This window comes from Juglans microcarpa x Juglans regia, chromosome 6D (assembly GCF_004785595.1).
Source record: "Juglans microcarpa x Juglans regia isolate MS1-56 chromosome 6D, Jm3101_v1.0, whole genome shotgun sequence".
In the NCBI taxonomy this organism is placed as follows: Eukaryota; Viridiplantae; Streptophyta; class Magnoliopsida; order Fagales; family Juglandaceae; genus Juglans; species Juglans microcarpa x Juglans regia.
In genome coordinates this window covers 15,246,038-15,264,832 of record NC_054604.1, presented here as the reverse complement: position 1 = coordinate 15,264,832, position 18,795 = coordinate 15,246,038, and the positions used below count along the sequence as shown (strand labels likewise).

General features: G+C 38.6%; 1 protein-coding gene across 4 annotated transcripts; it reads right to left on the bottom strand.

Annotated features, from left to right (window-relative positions):
- Window positions 1-494: 494 nt before the first annotated feature.
- Window positions 495-12,979, bottom strand: LOC121235294 (vesicle-associated protein 2-1-like). 4 transcript variants are annotated; one of them, XM_041131629.1, is made up of 8 exons: window positions 12,682-12,979; window positions 12,400-12,521; window positions 6,882-6,952; window positions 6,670-6,751; window positions 5,545-5,660; window positions 5,302-5,433; window positions 1,463-1,537; window positions 495-819 (listed from the first exon to the last, which is right to left on the bottom strand). In XM_041131629.1, the coding sequence occupies exons 2-8, from the start codon at window positions 12,467-12,469 to the stop codon at window positions 685-687; spliced, it is 681 nt and encodes a 226-aa protein (XP_040987563.1). In that variant the 5' UTR covers window positions 12,470-12,521; window positions 12,682-12,979; the 3' UTR covers window positions 495-684. The 4 variants fall into 4 exon arrangements, with proteins under 4 accessions (XP_040987563.1, XP_040987564.1, XP_040987561.1 ...); XM_041131630.1 differs by having other exon boundaries at window positions 12,400-12,488; XM_041131627.1 differs by lacking the exon at window positions 12,682-12,979 and adding an exon at window positions 8,207-8,473 and having other exon boundaries at window positions 12,400-12,511.
- Between the last annotated feature and the right edge of the window lie 5,816 nt (window positions 12,980-18,795).

The following is an 18,795-nucleotide window of genomic DNA, read 5'->3' as shown; positions in this document are numbered from 1 at the left end:
TTTACGTGACGTCCTGTCTGAAGCGGCGATCTTGAGACAAGCCAATCCATGATCAATCTCTCCTACTCAAATTATTGACTCGCATTAAGCCCCACAACACGATTACGACACCTATGAATTAAATGAAGTTATATTCATTCTGATATCATCTATCTTGATCTCTAATTGTATCTACACGATATGAAAGTACTAATTTTAATCGGACTATTGGAGCTCTATTATATAATGGCATATACAATCCAATTCAGCCAGGATTATTCCAACACGAGATTGTGTTTCCTTGTTCTTTTTTGTATTAAATAGTAGTCGAAGGTTTAAGAGACTGCTTTCAAGGCCACATTCTCTTACCTTTATTTTCTCAGTTGGGAAGCAGAGCTATAAAAACTAAAAGGACCAAAAGGTTCAATGAAAGTAGCATCATTACATAACAAAAAAGGAAAAAAAAAAAATAGGAGGGAAAAAAATGGGGATGGTGGGGTTATTAACATTTGGGATTAAACAAATTTTCACTCACATTGGGAGTAACCTGTTGATGGAAAAGGAGAATCTTTTGTAAACCAACTGATCACAACAGATTTACTATTGACCAATATACAAAATAGGCAAATTCCCATCCAACCGAGCTTGAAATTATACAGTGCACAGATAAGAAAAGGGATCTCATGAATCCTGGAAAGTATTGAGTCATTCTGCAGATGATGAGAACAATGAAAGGTTCATGAGGAAGCCAACCATAATGCCAATGAGTGCCGCAAATATTGCAAAGGTGAGTGAGAAGCCTTGGTCACTTTTTCGAGATCTTCGTCTCTTCAGCATGTCCTGTTGCAGAGACAAGATAAATCAGCCAATAGTCACAACTATCAATCAGCAGCAGTATGTAATTTAAAAGCTGATCTTATAAAAGCTAGATTATCTAGTGGACCACAAAATTTCCACTAAACATTTAAAGCTCCAATCAATAGGCGAAAGGGATAGTTAAATGGTAAAACTTGTCCAGGGTATTGATATGTGTGTTGGTTCCTGACACACAACAATTGTCTGTTTTTTTTTCCATCTTAATAATCCAAAAAAACTTCCCTTTCTTCCTTCTCTAAGATATCACTTATCACCTAATGAAACGTCCCATTCTCCTAGTTTGATTTTTTTCTGCCACATTTAAACTTAATTCATAGATTCCAACTCTGTTACACGCTATATCTTTATTCATAATCGCAAAGATGCATATTTTTGGACTCTTAATAAATGTCAAACATCCATTTAACCACTTAAATAACACAAGTTTCTACTTTCCGTAGTCATCATGTAAGTAGGGCATTTCAAGAAGGTGGTGTTAAATGTGCTCCTGTAAGTTTATGCATATATGGGCTTCTCTGGTGGAGTCTGAGAGATTAATTTTGTTATTATCAACATCAAACCAATAAATGGAAACAAACTGATCCAAGGAAAAACAGAGCACAATTACCAGTTCTTGTTGTAGCTGCTGTGTTTGTTGAACTGCTGCATCTCTTTCAGCCTTCAGCAACTGCAAAGCCTGGTTCTACATATAAAAGAAAATGATGGAAGAAAAGATGTACTCGACTTAGTGAGCTTGTTAAAAGTAGGATTTTACAGTGGCCGCTTCAGAATATGTTACATTATAAGCATAATTAAACAGAATTCCCACTTGCAAGCATAACAAAATGAACTGCGTAAAGCATTCAATCCTATCAATCGAACTAAGAAATCTAAAAGAAATGACCAAGAAATATATTCGCAATTAGTAAACCGACAGGCTAACAGCATGTAACTGCAGATACAAGAATGAAGGAATTCAAACACAATTATCATCATTTCTCGAAGAAGATCCATGAGAATCAGTCACATTGACAGGCATAATTAATTACCAATAGAAACTGATAACACAAATAAACCGCCGGCAGAGGGAGGGAGAGATCAGTACATCTAATTGCTAACCTCAGTGGTAATGAACTAAAGATAGGTCAACTCTGGTGCATGTTGATACAAGCGTGGGCAATTCCGGTGTGGGAAATAGGATGTAAGTTGTCTTTTCCATGTTGAAATCATTCTAAGTAGCTTTTTTGCCCCTTCCATTTGTTTTCTCAACTTCCTCCTTTTTGTTGTTCCCAAGTACCTCATTCACTGATCATGAAGCTGATCCCCACACATCCCAACTTGCGATAGAGATATGCTCACAACTAACGCCTCATTTCATTCTCCCACTTTTCCGTGATAAGATGTTTAGGAGCTAAGTTTCCAATAAGGAGGTACATTAGTGCTTGTAAGTAATTCCAATGAAAGAGCTTTTATTTTGAAGTGATGAAAAATATAGTGCAGGTAGGGGTGGAAGACTATTGGTCCGGACCGGGAAAACCGACTGGACCGTATGGTTCGGTCCAGACCACCATTGTGTGTCTTTTGTACCTCGAGTTGATAATCGAATATCTAGTCCTTTTGAATTGATTCACTCTCATATATGGGGACCAATCAACATTGTATCAAACAAGTTTCAGTATTTTGTAACATTTGTTGATGACTACTCTCGTATGACAAGGTTGTTTTTTATGAAGGCACAACTGAACTTCTTTCCATATTCAAAGTCCTTCGGGAAGAAATTAAAACTCAATTTAGACAAAAAGTTCAAGTTTTGCGTTTTGACCATACTAAAGATATCGATCTAGTGCCTTTGTTATTAAGTAATAAAGGTATTGTTCATCAAACTTCATTTTCTTATACACCCCAACAAAATGGAGTGGCTGAACACAAAAATCACCATTTGTTAGATGTAACCTAAGCACTTTTACTGCACATGCATGTTCCTAAACGTTTTTGGAGTGATGGTGTTCTTACTGCATGTCAATGTCACCTTAACCGTATGCCTTCATCAGTCCTCGATGTTTCCTCTCCCTTCTCCATCTTGATCCCTTCCTCTCCGTCATTTTCTCTCCAAAAATATTTGGGTGTGTTTGCTATGTTCATAACCTTGGCCCAGGCTTTGATAAGCTTGATCCACGTGCTACCAAGTGTTTTTTTGTTGGCTATTCCCGGACTAAAAAAGGATATTGCTGCTATAGTCCTCTTAGATGCTACTTCACGAGTGCTGATGTCACATTCTTTGAGTCCATACCATATGTCTCAGACACATCTTCGATTGTTGAATGCAATCCTCTACCATTAACTACTCTTACCCTTTCTCCTGCACGCTCACCCACTCTTACCCAACCCTCCTTAGTGCCTTCACTTCATTACAGGTGTACTCGCGTCGCTTGCGGCCGCCGTCTCCCATGCCTCCACCAACATTGTCTTCATCTTTAGATCTTGAGTTACCAAGTGCTTCAAACTCTCCACCTATTGCTCTCCGAAAAGGTACTCGTTCTTGTGTTATTATCTGATTAGCCAATATATCTCTTTTCATGCCTTATCTCCTTCATTCTTGTGTTTTACTTCTCAACTTTCCAAACTTTATGTTCCTAAGATAGTTCAAGATGCTTTATTTGATCCGGGATGAAGGACAACTATGAAAAAATGAAATGTATGCTCTTCACCATAATGGGACATGGGATTTTGTTACTCTACCACCTGGTAAACAACTTGTTGGCTGTAGATGAATATATATATATATATATATATAATCAAATTCCATGCTCGCTTAGTTGCTAAAGGTTACACTCAAACTTATGGCATCGATTACGACGAGACTTTCTCCCCGGTTGTCAAAATTTCTTTTGTTCGAGTATTGATCTTTCTTGCTGCTAATTTGAATTGGCCCTTATTTCAATTGGATGTTAAAAATGTCTTTCTACATGGCAACTTACATGAGGAAGTTTATATGGAGCAACCACTTGGGTTTGGTGCTTAAGGGGAGTATCAAGGTACTGTGTGCAAGTTAAAAAAAGCATTATATGGTTTAAAACAATTTCCTTGAGCATGGTTTGGGAGGTTCTCTGATACGGTATTCGCATTTGGTCTTCATCGATGCCAAACAGACCATTCGGTATTTCACCTACATAGTGATGCAAGTCATATCTTGTTGGTTATATATGTGAATGACATTGTAATTACTGAGAGTGACTCAGTTGGAATTGCTAGGCTGAAACAATGTTTACATGATCAATTTTAGACAAAAGACTTGGACAAGCTTAGATACTTTCTTGGAATTGAAGTTAGTAGATCTAAAAAAGGTATTAACTTATCTCAAAGAAAATATGTACTTGACATTTTGGAAGAAACTGGCATGTTGGGTGCACGACCTATTGACACTCCTATGGACCCAAATCGTAAACACTTGAAAGAGGAAAGGGAGTTGTTTGGAGATCCAGGTAGGTATCAAAGTCTTATTGAAAAATTGAATTATCTTACTATTACTAGACCTAATATCTATTATGCAGTGAGTGTAGTGAGTCAATTTCTACAAATGCCCAGGGTCTCACATTGGGATGTTGTAATCCATATTCTTCATTATCTTAAGCGAGCTCTTGGCCTTGGATTGTTGTATAGACCAAATGAACATATTAGAGTTGAAGCTTTTTTAGATGCTGATTGGGCAAGATCTCCTTCAGATAGAAGATCTACTACTGGATATTGTACCTTTGTGGGAGGTAACTTGGTTACAAGGAAGAGTAGGAAGCAAATAGTAGTAGTTCGGTCTAGATCAGAAGTTGAATACAGAGCAATGGCTCACACTACTAGTGAGCTGACATGGTTGTAACACTTTCTTCAAGAGATTGGGTTTCCAACTCCTGTCCCTCCACTTATTTTGAGATAATCAAGTTGGAGTGCATATTGCCTCTAATCCTGTGTTCCATGAGAGGAGTAAACACATTGAGATCGATTGTCACTTTATTCGAGATAAAACACTAAGTGGTGACATTGATTTGTGAAGTATGCTGATCAACTTGTAGATATGGTTACTAAGTTATTGTGTTATAGTCGGTTAAAGTTTTATTTGTTCCAAGCTGGGTCTATATGATATATATGCCCTAGCTTGAGGGGGAGTGTTAGAGGACATGGTTGTAATTAGTGTAACTTGTGAGGGTATAATTGTTAATTGTATGTAGTGTGTATATATATATATATATATTGTTGAACATCAATGAATAATAGTAAGTATTCTCTTTATGTTTGACTACAGTCACATTGTCAAATGGGGGTGACTATGCACCAACAAACTACATACATGCACAAACACAAGGCTGCACAAAATGAAAAAAGCCCATAGAAACTCCCAAGCAAGACAAACAACAAAAATTAAAAAAAAATAAAAACAAAAACAAAACAAAACAGCACGAGTTCAAGAAAACTTACAGAATTGGTATTAGGACTTTGTGCAGATCCCATTAATGCTTGATCTTCTGAGTTTGTTTGAGCTGAAGCGGGAGAGATGTACACAACTTTAAGTTTGCATTCCTCTATTGCCCTTCCACTGTCCTTGTTAAACTGAATTCAAAATTAAACATTGATGTCCCAACATGATATATTTTCAAAGGGATATAATCAAGCTGGTCAAACACAGTTACACAGATGTGGATCTCAACGCCAATTTCTTACAGTATCCTGCGGAAGTTCATCAACATCACTATGTGGAGGCACTTTTGTACTCTGCAAGAGAAATTTATCTTTGCAATACATATCTGGAGGACATTCTCTCTGTGCTTGGAGGGTGACTGCAAATCAAGAAGATAGTTAAAGGCATTAGGACAAATAAGAAAATCATAATGGTCTATTGGAAAATACTTTAAACACAAATATTTTGCATTTGTGCTGGTAAAAGTACATGACTAAAGGTCGGCCCATTATCTCTAGCTTAGGACTGACTGTTCCATTCATAACAATGTGACGGTTCAGGATATTGTTTATTCGCAGACATCTATAATGCCTTTCTTGTGAAGGTGGGCTGGATGGTGGTGTCAAACAGGGTAGACTGTAGGAGCAAATTCTTAGAAGCAACTATGTCAGCAATAAAATATTTCTAGTGAGATTTACTTGTCAAAAAAAAAATTATTTCTAGTAAGACCATGCTAAGTCAATGCCTCAAGGGTTTGGAAAGGCAGCTCATCCAACTATGAGAGATCAAGCATGCTCATATCTATACATGATTTCATTGCCCAAGGCCTTTCCTCCATCTGTATATAAGATTCATGCTTGATGGCTGTAATTATTTACTTCTAGTTAGTATATAATTTTCACCCGCAACTTAAAAGGAGGGGATGGTAACAGTGTGTGATCAAGTGGCATATGAGTGGTCAATGCCAGCAAGTACATTCTTCAATCAAAAGCTACTTGAGTTTATGATCTTGCCAGACAGATCTTTATTTATTGGCCAATCACTACTTTGACCATGTCTATATGTTAGGCAATTTACACTTAACTTCTTTTTTTTTAATATCATTAAAGAGGGTGCATTAGTTGGGACTTGAACCCAGGCCAACCCCTTAGAATGGGTGCTCTGTAACCATCTAGCCAAGTCACTAACTATATGTACATGAATTACTTGTAATAAGTTATAATTCATCCTTTATTAAAAGGTGCAAAAGGCGAAACTCAAGTACACAAAAATTATACAAAAGAAATGTCTGGCTAAACTGTCCATATATTATCAAATGGTCATTACTTGAAGGAGGAAAATAAAACAAAAATAAATAAATAAGTTCTTTACAAGGTATTGTAAAGCACCTCTTATGAGACACGAGTCCCAAGGCTGTATAACACCCGTGTTGGGCCGCACAAAGTACTTTTTGGGTGAAGTGGTTTTAACCTAGCAAAAAAGAGGGGAACATTCAAATTGAACTTGGTCAGTATCGATTTAAAATGGCTTGATAAATATCAAAATATGTATACAATAAGAAATAAAAATGGTTATATTTGTAGGGTAACAAAGATGGTACCTTAAAAGCAACATAATGTTCTGTGTTGTTTGCAACTTTAACATCACAGTAGCTTTGCTTTTCCAGTTCAACTGGTCACATGTATCCCAAAATTATAAGTTTGTTAAGAACTTTCTTCTTGAAAAAAACAATTCTATATAAAAACACAAAAATGGAAGACAAAACTCACAAGTACATTACAGAAACCAAATTAGCAGCTAGGAAACAGGCCCATATTTTACCCATGTCAATTTTCAGTTTTTCAATTCAATTTCACACCCAGGGTCAGCATTCCTTTTAGTTCATCCATTTAAAGGACCAACCCAGTTGAATCTATCACTATCTTTCCTTCTTTTCTAGTTGAGTTGACCACATCCTTCATGTCTTAGGATTCATTTACTCAAATTGCAGATCCCTTTCTAGACAAACCTTTGCTTATTTTAAAATTCACCCTCACCTGGAATCCCTAGGTTGTTCTTTCCCCCGTGACTTCAACTCGTTTGCAGATATTAATACAAAGCAAGGAATCTGCAAACAGTAATGAGGATGAAAACAAAAAAAAAGTGATGGCACGCTGTCTATTCCAGAGTCTAAGTATACAACACTAACATATCAGCTAACTTCTTGGATATTTTTCCAATTGCATTTAACTTTTTCCCGTATGCAATCATGTCTTATCATGTTGTTCCTCTCGTCTTGCACGCATCCCTAGTCCTAGAATCTCCAAGCCATACATCAAACCTTAAGGTCTACGAAACAAATTTTTTGCTACATGAGCATCAGAAAATCTAGGGTATATTTGGTTTAAAAAGATTTTCAGATTTTTTTTATTTTTTATTTTTTAAATTTCAACTTCAATCCAAAGGTTTTTTTAACACAAAAATAATTTCAATTTCAATTTCATTTTTTTAAATAATTTAATTACTTAAGGTTCGAAAAGAAACAAAAACCAAAACAAATTTCTTTTATTTTTAGGCAAGTAAAAACAAAACAACTTTACAAAAACAGAAAAATAAAAATGAGCTTTTCAACTCTACCTATCCATTTTCAAAATCCCAATACGAAATACATTTCAAAAATTTTTTTGCTGGAATTCTCAAAAACTGCAGAAAATTTTTCCCCATATATGCTCGAATTTCTGCTAGACCCACTTACGGTAAAAAATCATCAGTGTTATGGACGCAGCCACAGAACGTAGCAAGCCATCAAAATTCTCCAAGCACTAGGCACCAACTGAGCCGGGGCAAGCCCTAGGACGTCTAACATGTCGCGAACTGGTCGCATGAAGGGCAATAGAAACCCAATGGTGAACATAGCAAAGTAAAGGGCGATAGAGACGGCCATACCTTTGGTGTTGATAGCTTTCTGAGTTGGAGTAGGAGCCCTCATTTCCATATAGAAACCTTTTTTTTTTTTCTTTTTTTTTTTCTCTAGGGAAGTTGATCGCTTTGCCACCGACTTGGCAAACGATAGGCTACACTTGGAGGATGAGAAGAACCAATTGGCCAGCTTGAGACTCATTCCCATTCATCTGATGGCGAGTTGGTTACCCTTCGTACCCAAGTTGCTTCACTCCGGGAGGAGTTGGCGAATTCTGCCGCCGATGTCGATCACTATCATCAAGAAGTAGCAACAATCGGGAAAGAATGAGGAACTCTCCCACTAGCCTAATACTAAAGGTTAAAATGGTCGAGGGATCTTCTGTTAACACCTTCTCGTCAAAAGGCGATGTGGTCAAGGAACTCTCCCACTAGCCTAATACTTAAAGGTTAAAACGGTCGAGAGATCTCTCATTAACACCTTCTCGCCAAAAGGCGATGTGGTTGAGAAACTCTCCCACTAGCCTAATACTTAAAAGTTAAAACAGTTGAGGGAATCTCCCGTTAACACCTTCTTGCCAAAAGATGACGTAGTCGAGGAACTCTCCCACTAGCCTATTGCTTAAAGGTTAAAACGGTCGAGGGATCTCCCGTTAACACCTTCTTGCCAAAAGGCGACGTGGTTGAAGAACTCTCCCACTAGCCTAATATATAAAGGTTAAAACGGTCGAGGGAATCTCCCGTTAACACATTCTCACCAAAAGGGACGAGGAACTCTCCTACTGGCATAACGCTCAAGATGGTGAACGGCATAACCTAATACCTAAGGTACGAATAACATATGTTGATATCTTGACACAAGTCATCAAGCAACAACAATAAATACTTTATAACCAACAAACAAAGTTCCAAACCTCAAAGCTTACAAAATTCAATAGCCTCAAAACGGCTTACAAAGTTCTATTATGTACAAAGCTTTAGGAAAAATCAAAACAAATCCCTCGGGGGATGCGTAAACTTCAAAATATACAAATGCTAGGATGGGCGAGGGAAAGTGTCAGGCATCTCGGCTCGGCCAAGGGAGTCACAAAAATGAAGGGCAACCTCACTAGCCCGAATAGACTTCCACTCCAGAGTATGCATATTCGTTGTGGGGTCCCGAAGAAGAAGCTCATGGAGTTGTCTGACACCCAACTTGAAACCTATAGCCCAGGCTCATAATCGGACCTTGGGGGCGGCAACCAGCTAGGGAAGAACCCGATCAACTCCAAGTGTAGCCTATTGTCCGCCAAGTCGGCAGCAAGGCAATCACCTCCTTGAAAAAAAAAAAAGTTCTTTAGAACTAATGATCAAAGCATTAAGTAAAAGGGAAACGAGTACGAAGGGAGTACCAGCGCAAAAACACTACGAAGTTGTTGAACAAAAGCATTGATGACCTCCACTTGGCGAGTATGCAGGGATGCTGTGGAAATTAATGGATGAGAACTTGAGGAGAACTTCTCGAGTTGATGGCTGGCGAGGAGACAGTAGCAAAATACTCTTGAGGAAAAGCAGCTTCAATTGGGACAAACGAAGCAAGCCACAAAACGCAGCAAGCCATCAAAATTCTCCAAGCATTAGGCACCAACTGAGCCGGGGCAAGCCCTAGGACATCTAACATGTCACGAACTGGTCGCATGAAGGGCAATCGAAGCCCCATGGTGAACATAGCAAAGTAAAGGGCAATAGAGACAACCATACCTTTGACGTTGATAGCTTTCTGGTTTGGAGTAGGAGTCCTCATTTCAACAGAGTCAGGAATGTTGAAGTTATTTCGGGCATTCTCTAGCTCCCGCAAAGTAATGGTTGAAGATTAGCGAGAACCCGCAAAAATGGACTCTGGAGGAGCAATGACAACTCGGGGTGAGGAGTCGCGAGGTGGTGAAGGGCCTGGAGTAGGAACCACAACCTTGCCTTTGGAAGAAGAGGAAGCCATGGAGGAATGAAGAAAATCGGGAGAGAAAAAGAGGGCAAGAACTCAGAAAGATAGGCAAGAAACGTGAAGGAAGCAGAAGTCCAAAAGAAGAGGGAAAATGGGCATTAAATAAGAGTTGAAGTGAAATGACGATTGGCGTGCCTGAGGAATGGAAACGAAATGGCCACTGACACACCTCGAAAAGTGAAACTACACTTAGATTCAAGTCTCATCATGCTGTGCGTAATGAGACTTGGCAGGGTAACTAGAGAGGACATCCCGACAGGTTAGCCCCCGAGGTAGGTCTGGGCCCTTACTTAAGCCCAAAGCCTGCGTCATTACTGAAAAGCTCAGCTCAATGCCAAGAGAACCCAACCCATAGCCAATACTGACTGGATAACTATCCAACGGTGGCAAACGATAGAAACGTCTATCATTCAAATTGACTAAGAGATGAACCCTCATCTCCAAGTTTGAATTCGAATAAAGGATAACCATTATCAGATAAAAGAATAAAGATAACTCATGGAGCTCTATATAAGAGAAGAACCCAGGTATGTAAAGGGATTGAACTCATTGGTATTATTAAAATTATCTTCAGTCACTAACTTAGGCATCGGAGGCGTTCCCTCGAACCTCCAAGCGCTCTACTCTTTGGTTGCAGGTGATCGTGAAGTGCTGGCGGTGAAACAAGTACATAACAATCAATGTTCCCCTTCTCATTTCAAAATATACAAGGCCATAGCATCAAACCATAATTATTCGGGAAATAAAGCCATAACTTCGAATAAAATTTTGAATATGAGGAACATAATCGGAGTCTTGCCTGATCAACACAAAATACGACTGCAGAATATAACCAAGAAATACATCACAACAAAGAAAATTGACACATTATCAGATAAAAGAACAAAGATAACTCATGAAGCTCTATCTAAGGGAAGAACCCAGGTATGTAAAGGGATCAAACTCATTAGTATTATTAAAATTATCTCCAGTCACTAACTTAGGCATCAGAGGCATTCCCTCGAACCCCCAAGCCCTCTACTCTTTGGTTGTAGGTGATCGTGAAGTGCTGGCGGTGAAACACGTCCATAACAATCAGTGTTCCCCTTCTCATTTCAAAATACACGAGGCCATAGCATCAAACCATAATTATTCGGGAAATAAAGCCATAACTTCGAATAAAATTTTGAATATAAGGAACATAATCGGAGTCTTGCCTGATCAACACAAAATACGACTGCAGAATATAACCAAGAAATACATCACAGGAAAGAAAATTGACACATTATCAGATAAAAGAACAAAGATAACTCATGGAGCTCTATATAAAGGAAGAACCCAGGTATGTAAAGGGATCTAACTCATTACTATTATTAAAATTATCTCCAGTCATTAACTTAGGCATCAGAGGCATTCCCTCGAACCCCCAAGCCCTCTACTCTTTGGTTGTAGGTGATCGTGAAGTGGTGGCGGTGAAACATGTCCATAACAATCAATGTTCCCCTTCTCATTTCAAAATACACGAGGCCATAGCATCAAACCATAATTATTTGGGAAATAAAGCCATAACTTCGAATAAAATTTTGAATTTAAGGAACATAATCAGAGTCTTGCTTGATCAACACAAGATACGACTGCAGAATATAACCAGGAAATACATCATAGCAAAGAAAATTGACACATTATCAGATAAAAAAACAAAGATAACTCATGGAGCTCTATATAAGTGAAGAACCCAGGTATGTAAAGGGATCGAACTCATTGGTACTATTAAAATTATATTCAGTCACTAACTTAGGCATCGGAGGCGTTCCCTCGAACCCCCAAGCCCTCTACTCTTTGGTTGCAGGTGATCATGAAGTGGTGGCGGTGAAACACGTCCATAACAATCAGTGTTCCCCTTCTCATTTCAAAATACACGAGGCAATAGCATCAAACCATAATTATTCGGGAAATAAAGCCATAACTTCGAATAAAATTTTGAATATAAGGAACATAATCGGAGTCTTGCCTGATCAACAAAAGATACGACGGCAGAATATAACCAAGAAATACATCACAGCAAAGAAAATTGACACATTTCCAAGGGCTCGACCTACCGTGATACATAGATAATTCAAATTCATGCAAATTCAAGAAGTTTCAGATGCATGCAAAAAAAAAAAAAAAAAGAAAAAAAACCAATGACAACCATAATTGAGAACCGTAATAACTATCAAAGATAATCCACAGAGAGAGAGAGAGAGGGGGGTAAATATACATGGAAACTTGAGCTCATCGGGATGAACAGAGATCAAATGATTGCCCCCACCACCACCACCGTCGCTCATGATGGTCCTACCAGATCCCCTACCACCGCCACCACAAACTCACTCGATCAATCTATCAAAGCGAACAATAGTTGCACGCTAACACAATCCCCAGACCTCCAGAGACAGACACAGAACAAGAGAGAGAGAGAGAGAGAGAGAGAGAGAGAGAGAGAGAGAGAGCCGGGTTGGGGGGGGGGGGGGGGGGTGGGGGGAATTGATTGGGGACTCACACGTGGTGGAACGAATAGCAGGGGCGCTACGGATGGCCAGCAGCCAGTGGGGTGGTTCCGAGGTTTGTGGCCACCAAGATCGGGCCCGCTCCCAAGGTAAGTCCGAACCAGCCTCAAAAAGAGCGCGAGTTTGGTGTGCTGGTTACGGACTACCCTCCGATGGGTACGACGCAGCTTCAATCAGAGAGAGGGGGAAGGAGATTGAGGCGGCACGTGTTGTGTCATGGAGACTGCGACGTCCGGTTCAAAAGTGTGAGCGCTTTGAGGAACCAGTTACCAGACAGACAGTGAGCGCGACCCGCCTACGTTCACCCTTTTAAGTGTTTTTTTTTTAAATAAAACATGTTTGTTATAAAATATAAGATTTCACTAATAATTTAGAGAAATTTTATTTACAGTCCTCATTTTATAAGTTTTTCATTAAATGAAAAAAATATCATTTTAGTAAGAGTTCTTCTACACTTAAGCCGCTACAGTACCCAACACTACACACTGCCGACGTTTTTTTTTTTTTTTTTTTAAAGCTGCTACAATAAAACTAAACGTTTTACTCAAAGAGCAAAACCCATCTTCCCTTTCTAAATAGTGCATTCGAATTTCAGGGCTCTCCCGCTCGGTTCCTACCGTCGAAAGTGTGCCGTCTGCCGTCGTCTGGGTGCCTTCTGCCGTGCCATTTGCTCAAAACCCATCTTCCCTTCGAATTTCTCTCTCCAGCTCGGTTCCTCCCGCTCCTCTGCAGTCGTCCGCATTCTGTCTGCCTTCTGCCGTGCCGTCTGGGTGTGCCGTGACGTCTGCCTTCTGTCGTGCCGTGTGGGTGTGCCGTGCCGTCTGCCTTCCGGCGTCTACATTGTGGTCATCCATTTTACTGCTACATTTGTTTTGTATTTTGTATTTTCGTATGTTTTAGTTGGTTTTTTTTTTTTTTAGTGTGTCTCGGAGTTGAGCATTTTATATTGAACATTGTTAGTTTAATTATTTTGGGAGTTTTAAGGTTAAAAAATTGTATTCAAAACAGCATCTAACAAGGTATGTATTTGATTTTCTTTTGAGCATTGCATACCATTTTCACTTGCTAAATTACTTAAATGTAAACTGAAAGTTGCCTGAAAAACTCTTTAATATCTTGTAAACAAGCTTTCAAGATTTAGGAGCATTGCATACCATTCTCATTTACTTAAAATGTCCTCAGTTAGATGTATGTGATGCAAGAATAAAATCATAAAATTACTGATTTTGAGATTTCTTTGGGTAGATCTAAACCATATGTTACTCTCATTAAATCAGAGGCTGTTTTTAATACAATTAGAGGTTGTTTTAAAGACAATTTTTCAACCTTAAAACTCCCATAATAATTAAAACTAACAATGTTCAATATAAAATGCACGAGTTAAAGGCACACTAAGAAGACCAACTAAAACATATCGTCGAGTAAGATAACAATAAGCTAAGTTGCAGAGCATAGAAAAGTCACAAATGTAGCAGTAACCAAAAGTGTTTTTTTCTAGTAATGTCATTTAATATTATGATAATAGACTAATGGTTTTTTTTCTTGTAATGTCGATCTAAAAACTCAGTTGAAATAGCGTGATGGACAAAGAGAAAGATAGAAGGCCACTCAGGCCTTCTACACCAGTTTCACCGACTCAGGTATGATACATTGGTCATTCATAAAAGGAAGGTATCTTGATTCTAATAGTTAATGTATTTTTATTTGTGTATTGTAAGTCTCTCTTTGTCCAGGAAATGCTTACTACCCGCCATTTATGATTCATCCAAATGCATATCCGAATTCATATACATACGCATGGGGTAGCCAGGTATATTCCATTTTAAACTTTCCAATTTTTTTCCTTAAGTTCATTGTTACCCATTCTAACATTGTGGACGAGTATAGCCCCCACCAATACCACATTTTCCATCAACGTTCATCTACCCTCCGTTGACTAATGCAGAAGAGTCGGGTCGTGTTCAACAAACGAACCAGGTAGATTCCTTTCTAATATATATATATATATATATTTATGATGCGTGCATTTTTATCCATTCTAACAACGTGCCTGATTGCAGCCCCCACATTTTCCAACAACGTTCATCTACACTCTGTCAACTAATGCGGACGAGTCAGGTCGTGTTCAACAAACGAACCAGGTAGATTCCTTTCAGTCTATATTTATTTTTTATGATGCGTGCATTTTTATCCGTTCTAACAATGTGGCTGATTGTAGCCCCACATTTTCCAACAACGTTCATCTACCCGCTGTCGACTAATGCGGAGGAGTCAGGTCGTGTTCAACAAACGAACCTGGTAGATTCCTTTCTAATCTTTTTTTTTTATGCGTGCATTTTTATCCATTCTAACACCGTGCCTGATTACAGCCCCCACCAATGCCACATTTTCCATCAACGTTTATCTACCCGCCATCGACTAATGCGGACGAGTCTGGTTGTGTTCAACAAACGAACCAGGTAGATTCCTCTATAATATATGAATATTTTTTATGATGCGTGCATTTTTATCCATTCTAACATCGTGCCTGATTGCAGCCCCCACCAATGCCACATTTTCCATCAACGTTCATCTACCCTCCGTCGACTAATGCGGACGAGTCGGAACGTGTTCAACAAACGAATCAGGTAGATTCATTTCTAATATTTTATTTATTTATTTTTTTATACGTGCGTTCTTACCCATTCTAACACTGTGTCTGATTGCATCCCCCACCAACGCCACCTTTTCCAACAACGTTCATGTCGACTAATGCAGAGGGTTTGGGCCGTCTTCAACAAATGCCATGCACTCTGTCAACTACCAGAGAGAACTCGACAAGCTTTGAAAAGACCGCAAGTAATTTGTCAACTGCGGAGACATCGACATTTATATCTAGAAGTGAATATAATGTTGGAGGTACTTCATTAGATGTAGAGACAGAAGTTGAGGAGATAAATGAAGAAAATTCTGATCATGACCAAGTTGAGGAGGAGCCCAAACATGGTATGAAGTTTGCCACTGATCATGAGCTTATGGCCTATTACATTCGATATGCCAAGCAACAAGGTTTTGGTGTTATAACACAAAGGACGAAGAGAGAGGCTAATGGGAGGGTGACGTATTTAACGATTGGGTGTGCGCGTGGGGGAAAGTACCATCCTAGTCATAGTAATATCTCGAGGCCACATCCAACTATTAAAACAGATTGTAAGGTAAGGATAAATGCTCACTTGGTAGATGGTACTTGGGTGGTGACCACTATTGAGATTGCCCATAATCATAGTATTGTCAGTCCACAAAAGTCTAGATTCTTTAGATCGCACAAGAATCTAGACGAATACAATTAGAGGATGCTTGATTTGAACAACAGAGCAGGTATTCAAATGAACAAGAATTTCGAGCCACTTGTTGTTGAGGCGGGGGGGAGGGGGTCGAGAATCTGCAGTTTCAAGAAAAAGACTGTCGAAATTTTATAGACAAAGCCCAAGAATTAAAATTGGGTAAAGGTGGTGGTGAAGCACTGACTGAGTACTTCAAGAGGATGAGATTACAGAATGATGGTTTTGTTTATGTGATTGACGTGGATAAGGAGTTGAGACTTAGAAATGTGTTCTGGGCTGACGCACGTAGTAGAGCAGCGTATGTCGGAGATGTTATCACTTTCGATACGACATACCTAACAAATAGATACGATATGTCGTTTGCTCCATTTGTTGGTGTAAATCATCATGGGCAATCTATACTGTTAGGAGCTGGCTTGATTTCAAGCGAGGACACAAGTATTTTTGTGTGGTTGTTTCAAGCATGGTTGGAGTGCATGGATGGTCGGGCTCCAAAAGAGATCATAACAGACTAAGACCGAGCCATGAAGGCTGCTATTGCGTTGGTATTCTCAGACACACGCCATAGATATTGTTTATGGCATATAATGTGAAAACTGCCTGAGAAATTGAGATCTCATGCTGCCTTCAACGCAGGGTTGAAGACTACCATCTAGAGTGCCCTATATGATTCACAGACATGTGATGAGTTTGAGGAGAAGTGGGGGCAACTTATTCAAAAATATGGGCTAGGTGAAAATCCATGGCTGCAAGGGTTGTATAACAAGAGGTCTTTCTGGGTACCGGTGTACCTTAAAGGAGTTTTTTGGACTGGTATGAGCACAACACAGCATTCTGAAAGCATGAATGCTTTCTTTGATGGGTTTGTGCATTCTGGTACGACGTTGAAAGAATTCGTCGATCAATTTGACAATGCGCTTAGAAAGAAGGTGGAGGTCGAGACAACAGCTGATTTCAATTCCTCCAACCAAACCATCCCATGTTCATCTGCGTTCCGCATGAAAAGCAGTTTCAAGCGGTGTATACGAATGCGAAATTTAAAGAGGTTCAGAGAGAGGTCTGGGGAATGATTTCATGTAACTGCATACTTATCAGTAAGGAGGGTTGCATTTCCACGTACGATGTTTTAGATGAAATAACGACAGATGATGACCATGTCAAGAGCATAAAGTACATAGTTTACTTTAATGATCAGGAGATTGATCTGAAATGCACATGTGCATTGTTTGAGATGAGAGGGATTGTCTGTAGGCATACATTGAACGTCTGTCAGAGGAATAAGATTCATGCGCTACCAGAGAAGTACTTGTTGGATCGATGAAGAAAGGACTTAAAGAGGAGATACACAGTGGTAAAAAGTAGCTACGATGACTGGCGGCAAAATGCGGATTCACGAAGGTATGAGTTTGTGGTGAAACGATGTGTGAAATTAGCTACCCGTGTTTCGTCGAGTGATGCTCATGTTACTGCATTCATGCACCACTTGGATGAGTTTGAGAATCAATTTAAAGCATTAACACTTGAGTCAAGTTCAATGAAGGTAACAGAGACTGTGGTCACGGACAAAGGTAAGAAAATATTAAACCCACACGTTGTTAGAGGGAAAGGGAGGCCGCCAACAAAAAGGAAGGTTCCGCCTGTTGAGAAGGCTGCGACCAAGCGAAAGAAGAAACAGGTAATTCCTTTTCTCCAAGTATTTATTACGTGCATTGCTTTCCACTGCATGCATATTTATTTCTAACGGATGTATATTTTTTGTACTTGAAATTTATTTAGACATGCAAAAAAATATTTGATGATACGAACCAAGATTGTGAGGTGTCGGAAGCTCCTGAAAATGTTGAGGTAAAAATTTTTGTTGTTTATTAATTCTATATTGCTTCCCACTGCATTCATAACCACTTTTTTTTTTTCCTTTAATTTAGGAGTAGATGCCCAGTGTAGCTAAGGATGATTTTGTGGTTCTAACTCAGTGCAGTACTGTCACACAACCAACGCCATCAGGCAATGAGTAGTTGCTGTGATGTATTTTATGTAGTTTGAGTATTGTTTTGTATTTTTGTGGATTGGAAGACTTTGATGTATTTTTATGGATTGTTGGAAGAGTGTTATGTATTTTTTATGGATCTTGGAAGACTGTGATGTATTTTTATGGATTTTTAGAAGATTGTTATGTATTTTTATGAATTTTTGGAAGAGTGTTATGTATTTTTTATGGATCTTGGAAGACTGTTATGTATTTAGCAGGATTTTTAGAAGAGTGTTATGTATTTTTTATGGATATTGGAAGAGTGTTATGTATTTTTATGGATTTTTGGAAAGAATGTTATGAACTTTTATGAATTTTTGGAAGAGTGTTATGTATTTTTTATGGATCTTGGAAGACTATTATGTATTTAGCAAGATTTTTGGAAGAGTGTTATGTATTTTTTATGGATATTGGAAGAGTGTTATGTATTTTTATGGATATTGGAAGAGTGTTATGAATTTGGAAGAGTGTTATGTATTTTTTTTTGGATCTTGGAAGACTGTTATGTATTTAGCAGGATTTTTGGAAGTGTTATGTATTTTTTATGGATATTGGAAGTGTTATGTATTTTTATGGATTTTTGGAAAGAATGTTATGAATTTTTATGAATTTTTGGAAGAGTGTTATGTATTTTTTTTTGGATCTTGGAAGACTGTTATGTATTTAGCAGGATTTTTGGAAGTGTTATGTATTTTTTATGGATATTGGAAGTGTTATGTATTTTTATGGATTTTTGGAAAGAATGTTATGAATTT

Coding starts and splice junctions, on each gene's coding strand:
- LOC121235294 (XM_041131627.1), bottom strand. CDS start 8,387: ATGGGAATGAGTCTCAAGCTGGCCAATTGGTTCTTCTCATCCTCCAAG. Junction 6,953..8,206: donor GAAAGCTATCAACACCAAAG/GTATGGCCGTCT, acceptor ACATGTGACCAG/TTGAACTGGAAAAGCAAAGC. Junction 1,538..5,301: donor AAAGTCCTAATACCAATTCT/GTAAGTTTTCTT, acceptor TTTTATATGTAG/AACCAGGCTTTGCAGTTGCT.